Source organism: Tachyglossus aculeatus, chromosome 24 (assembly GCF_015852505.1).
Source record: "Tachyglossus aculeatus isolate mTacAcu1 chromosome 24, mTacAcu1.pri, whole genome shotgun sequence".
In the NCBI taxonomy this organism is placed as follows: Eukaryota; Metazoa; Chordata; class Mammalia; order Monotremata; family Tachyglossidae; genus Tachyglossus; species Tachyglossus aculeatus.
Genome location: NC_052089.1, coordinates 613,266 through 619,594, shown reverse-complemented (window position 1 = coordinate 619,594; position 6,329 = coordinate 613,266). Strand labels below are relative to the sequence as shown.

The window sequence follows — 6,329 nt, the reverse complement described above, 5'->3', positions numbered from 1 at the left end:
CCAACAATAAGATTTCCTGTCTCTAATGAAGCCCATCATTCATGGGATTCCTTTAAGAACCACCTGATTAGGACCAAGAAATCACATGAAAGTGTTTATTCAGATATTTTTTAAACAGACTTTGAGATCTGTCAAAAGAGAGATGGAGGGTTAAAAATGAGTCTGGTCTGTCTCACGTTATTTTAGAATTAAGTTTGTGATTTTAATGAAGACCAAAATTTACAATCCATGTTCAATTTTCCAAGGAGAGTCAGCCAATTTGAACCTAGGTCTTTGCAATATGGCTTTCTTTTTATACTAAAATGACCAGGGACCTGCACAGGAAAGGTCCATGAACTAAAGCATGATAACTGAGAGATAGAGAGAATACTGGTTATAAAAAAGAAAAAAAAAAAACATTCCTTTGTTAGTCTTCCCAAAGTGATGCATTTCTGTGTGCTTGGATCTTTATTTCCAGTCATGTGTACCAAAAGGCTTTTCACAGCTGCATCAGGACAGAACTCAAGTCTCAGTGGAAGTCCAACCTTCACAATGGATGGGGGCAGATTCCAAGAAACTGGAGTTTCTGAATCTCAAGTCATCTCTGGTTTCTCCGGAGTCAAAGTTAATTCCTTGGGGCTGTCTGAGCCATGCCCCCAACTATGTCTGAGCTCAAAGGAAAAAAAAAGAGACAACTACAAAGTTTCCCACCTCGACCAAACAAATATTTGGTGCAGAGTTATCTTTGGAAAAAGTTTAGCCTAGAAGATGAAGCTAGCTGTTTAAGTCAAGGGACCCTACCAGTTCCAAAAGTCCCTGAAGTTCTTCATTTGAGGCTGTGAGCCCCACGTGGCACCAGGGCTATGTCCTACTCAATTTGCTTATATCCACCCCAGTGCTTTGTACAGTGCTTGGAACATAGTAAGCACTTAACAAATATCATAATTATTATTATTATTATCAGAGGTGGTGGTGGAACAATCCTAGGAACTTTTCTTCATCATGTGAAAACAAGCTTCATGGGCACTGCTATTGATTCTTCAACTTTGCCCATATTTTCAACTATAATTGAACTCTTTACTGATCATTTTCTTCTTCCCGAATTATACCCTCTTAACTACCCACTCGGTTCCTGTGTGGCCATCCTTAGCAATTAGGCACACAAAGATTAATGCATGCTATTATTTAACTACTTAATGATTCATTTATCCATCTTTCCATGTTCTTTTTCATCCAATTGGAAATTACTCTTTGCCTGTCACTCCCAATAGATTGTAAGATCTTTAAGCACAGGTATCACATCTTTTATGTCTATTGTACTCCCTCAGTGGTTTAGAATTCTGTTCTGCATACAGTCAGCACTCCATAAATACTATAGTTTGATTGTTTTATGAACCAGTTACAGAAAGCAAATGTTTAACCCTAACCATCAGCCTAAGGAATAAAGGTGTATTCATTCTTAACTTCGAACTAGTTCATTGCACCAGTTGGCTAATGTATTACACAATTACGAAAAAACTGAAGGAACTCATAAAACAAAAACTAGAAAGCACTACAGAGAGGAACTGGTAAAGTAATAAGTAACATAAATCCTGTAGTGCTGGGCCATTATAGTCCTTAACGGGTATAAACCCAAGTGCATTGGTGTAAGTGGAGCAAGGTTTGAAGGCCAGGTTCTAGTAGGAGATCAGGATTTATGTTAGTGCCCTTACACGCTACCTGTTCCTCTAAATAATGTTTTCTTGTTTTTGGTTTTGTTTTTTTTTTTGTTGTTGTTTTTTATCTTCTTTCTATCTATCTAGATTGTTTGCTCTGTGGGCAGGTATCGTGTCTACCTACTTGGTTATACTGTACACCTCCAAGTGCTTAATACAGTGCCTTGCACACGGTAAGCATTCAATAAGTAATAATAATAATAATGGTCTTTGTTAAGCACTTACTATGTGCCGGGCTCTGTACTAGAGAAGCAGCAAGGCTCAGTGGAAAGATCCCGGGTTTGGGAGTCACAGGTGGTGGGTTCTAATCCCAACTCTGCCATTTGTCAGCTGTGTGACTTTGGACAAGTCACTTCACTACTCTGTGCCTCAGTTCTCTCATCTGTAAAATGGGAATTAATACTGTGAGCCCCTCATGGAACAACCTGATTACCTTGTATTCCCTCCCCCCGACAGTGCTTGGCACATAGTAAGTGTTTAACAATTGCTGTTATTATTATTATTATTATTATTATTATTACTACTACTACTACTACTACTACTACTAAGCCCTGAAGTGGATATAAGCAAAAGGATTTGGACACAATTCCTGTCCCACACGGGGCTCACAGTCTTAATCCCCATTTTCCAGATGAGGTAACTGAGGCCCAGAGAAGTGAAGTGACTTGCCCAAGGTCACACGGCAAGGTCACCCAAGGTGGAGCTGGGATTAGAACCCAGGATCTTCTGACTCCCAGTCCCACGCTCTAGCTATACCTTGCTGCTGCTTTCCAAGAAAAATTGGTAGGTTGAATGACTGTAAGTAGAGACACCTCCAAGCTAAGTCCTGCTCAGAGCCTGAACGGCAGCGTCGGGCTCTCCTTTTCATTCATTCATTCAATTGTATTTATTGAGTGTTTACTGTATGCAGCGCACTGTACTCAACGCTTGGGAAGTACAAGTCGGCAATATATAGAGACAGTCCCTACCCAACAACGGGCTCACAGTCTAGAAGGGGGAGACAGACAACAAAACAAAAATGTAGACAGGTGTCTAAATCGTCAGAACAACCAGTCCAGCCCGGCTCCCCTTGACTTCTCCAGGTCCTGCCCGGCCCTGCTCTGGTCTTTTCAGCTCTCTCGGGCCAGCTCTGCCCTGCTCCACCGTGCTCATCTCCATCTCTTCAGGGTGCCGCCCCCATATATCTTAGGGGAAGCCAGATTGCCACGGCATCCCAATTCTCTCCTGGGATCGACATCCAACTTGAAATCTAGCCTAAATTCCATTGTTCAATTCATTCAGTCATATTTATTAACAACTTAGAGTGTACAGAATGCTGATTTAAGTGCTTCAGAGAATACAATATATCAATAAACAGACACATTCAAGTCATAGTCCTAACATTTGCAGAGTGACATAACGGGTAGAACATGGGTCTGGGAATCAGAAGGACCTGGGTTCTATTCCTGCCTCCGCCACTTGCTGGCAATGTGATGTTGGACAAGTCATTCAGATTCTTTATGCCTTATTTACTTCATCTGTAAAATGGGAATGAAACCTGTGAGCCCCATGTGGAACATGTACTGTATACAACCTGATTACATGGTATCTACCCCAGCACTAAAGTACAGTGTCTGGCACATAGTAGACAAATGCTATTTTAAAAGAAAGGACATTGCCCTTAACACCCCTCATCATGCTTCCTACAATAAATTGCTATTTTACCTGCCAATGAGGGACAAATAAGCTTCACGTTATAAAATAAAACAGTAATAAAGATATCTGAACATTCTCATGGGGGTGGTTCCTTTTTGCCCCTCTAACTTCTATATCTTATTCTTTAAACTCCATGGATATGCACATTATTCATCATCAATCGTATTTATTTATTTATTATTGTCTCTAGACTATTGACAGTTACATTTCCCAGTATTTATTACCCGTTCTAGTAGGCTTTCCATTTTTTTCCCATTATCAGCAGCCATCACCCCAGTCTGAATTTCTTTCTTTTTCAAGTCCTAAATCCTTAAATCACAGTTGCAAGTGCAGATGAAGATACACCTAGAACACTGCCCCTTTCCATAAATGAAAAAAAACATGATATCAAATAAATCCTTTCCACAGAGCAATTCCAGGCCTCCCCAACACCTTTAAATTACCTTAGCCTGGTGAATTATTCCCTTAGCAAAAGTTATACACCAATAGACTGAGCAAAGTGAAGATGACTTTTTTTAACGTTATTTAAGTTTCTACTCCGTGCCAGGTACAATACTACTATTTGGTCCCAGGAACAGGACTTCTATTTCACCTGCCTGATTTTCTCTCCAAACGCAGCTTCCAACACCACACTTTTCTCATGGCCGTTTTCATTTCTCTGTTCCTCAGAGTGTAGATGAGGGGGTTGAACATGGGGGCAATGATGGTGTAAAACAGAGCAAACACTTTATCCTCGGGGAATGTCTGGGCTGGCCGGAGGTAAATGAAGATGCAGGGCAAGAAAAACAATGCCACTACGGTAATATGGGAAGCGCAGGTGGAGAGGGCTTTGCGACGTCCTTCCATAGAACTGGTCCTCAGACTGGCTAAAATGGTGATGTAAGAGAAGACCAAGACTGCAAAAGAAACCAACACAATTGTCCCTGAATTGGCAAGGACTAAAAATCCAGTTAAGTCAGTATTTGAACAAGCCAGTTCCAGGAGAGGGTAAACATCGCAGAAATAGTGATCGATCTTATTAGGGCCACAGAAGGGCAAAACAATGACAAGGAGCCACTGGACCATGGAATGGATAAATCCTCCTCCCCAGGACACTGCAACCACTGTGGCACACCGCTGCTTGTTCATGATGACCATATAGTGTAAAGGTTTGCAGATGGCAACACAGCGATCATAGGCCATCCCCACGAGAATGAAGATCTCAACCCCACCAAATAAGTGCATGGTGAAGAGTTGCATCATGCAGTGGTCGAAAGAGATGGTTTTCTTCTCAGACAGCAAATCTCTGACCAGTTTGGGAGTCACCGTGGAAGTGTAGCAGAGGTCCATGAGGGACAAGTGGCAGAGGAAGAAGTACATGGGCTGCTTGATGAGGGAACTGCATTTGACAGTGATAAGGATGAGGAAATTCCCCAAGAGTATTGCAAAGTAACAGGAAAGGAACAGCCCAAAGCAGAATATCTGCAAATTTCTGTCACTGGACAGTCCTAAAAGAACAAGTTCTGTGACATTGTTCCTATTTCCCATTCTGGGAATGAGGAATATTTATCTGAAATAATTGCAAAAGGAAACACTGTATATAATATTTAGAAAATTGCAGTGGCCATTTCATTATACATATAATTGAATATGACTGACAATAGTGTGTTAATGTACATGAGAACACTGCAAGAGAAATTTTATATCTTTGCTAAATATACATCCCCTTTCATTACTAGTGAGATTATAAAAATAATTTTATTTAATAAACACTTACCATGTGCCAGACAATATGCTAAGTACCAGAATTCAAGTTAATCAGATAGGAAACAGTTCTTCTCCCACTTATGGCTCACAATCTAAGTAAGGAGAGTTGGAATCCTATCCCTATTTTACAGCTAAGGAAACTGTAGTATAATAGAAGTAGCCTGGAAAGTACAAGGTCCTGGGAGTCACGAGATTTCGATTCTAATTCCAGCTCTGCCACCTCTCTGTTGTGTGACCTTGTCCTAATTATTTAACATCTCTTTGCCTCAGTTTCCTCATCTGTAAAATGGAGATTAAATCCTTCCTCCCTCCTATTTAAACTGAGACACATTCACTGCCTGACTATTATCAATACCGTTATTAAGAGATTGATTGATTGAGTGGCTCAAGGTCACCAAGCCGTCCAGCAGTTCAGGGGCATATCTGGAACTAAAATCCTGTTCTCCTACTAGCAGCCCCGTGATCTTCACATTGAGCCATGGTTACCAACAATAAATATATTCTTCTAGAAATCCTATCTGTCAAATGAGAAGGTTTCAGAATTCCAACAATCTGATTTCCTGTCTCTAATAAAGCCCATCAATCACGGGATTCCTTTAAGGACCACCTGATTAGAACCAAGAAATCACATGAAAGTGTTTATTGAGACATTTTTGAAACCATCTTTGAGCTCTTCCTAAAGAAAAACAGTTGGTTAAAAAATGAGTCTGATCTGTCTCATGATAGTTCAGAAATAAGCTTGTGATTTAAAGGAATACCAGAATTTACAATCCATGCTTACCCTTCCAAAGACAGTCAGCCAATTTGAACCTAGGTCATAAAAATCTGGCTTCCACTTTATACTAAAATGACTAGGGGCCTACGTGCACAGGAAAGTCCATGAACCAAAGGATGAGAACTGAGAGATCAAGAGAGAATGCCTATGTTATAATAAAAGAAAAAAATACCCATTTGTTAATCTTCACACAATGATGCATTCCTGTGTGTTTGGATCTCTGTTTCCAGTCATGTAAGCCAAAAGGCTTTTCAGAGCTGCATCAGGACAGAACTCAGATCTCAGTGTGGAAGTCCAATCTTCACAATGGATGGAGGCAGTTTCTGAGAAACTGGAGTTTCTGAATCTGAAGTCATCTCCGGTTTCCCTAGAGTCAAATTTATTTCCTTGGGGCTGTCTGAGCTATGCAACCTCACCGG

The 6,329-nt window shown here is 40.6% G+C and overlaps 1 protein-coding gene across 1 annotated transcript; it reads right to left on the bottom strand.

Moving 5' to 3' along the window:
- Positions 1 to 3,977: 3,977 nt before the first annotated feature.
- Positions 3,978 to 4,916, bottom strand: LOC119945041 (olfactory receptor 4P4-like). The gene has a single exon (XM_038766040.1). It carries the CDS (start codon positions 4,914 to 4,916, stop codon positions 3,978 to 3,980), a length of 939 nt encoding a protein of 312 aa, XP_038621968.1.
- Positions 4,917 to 6,329: the final 1,413 nt, after the last annotated feature.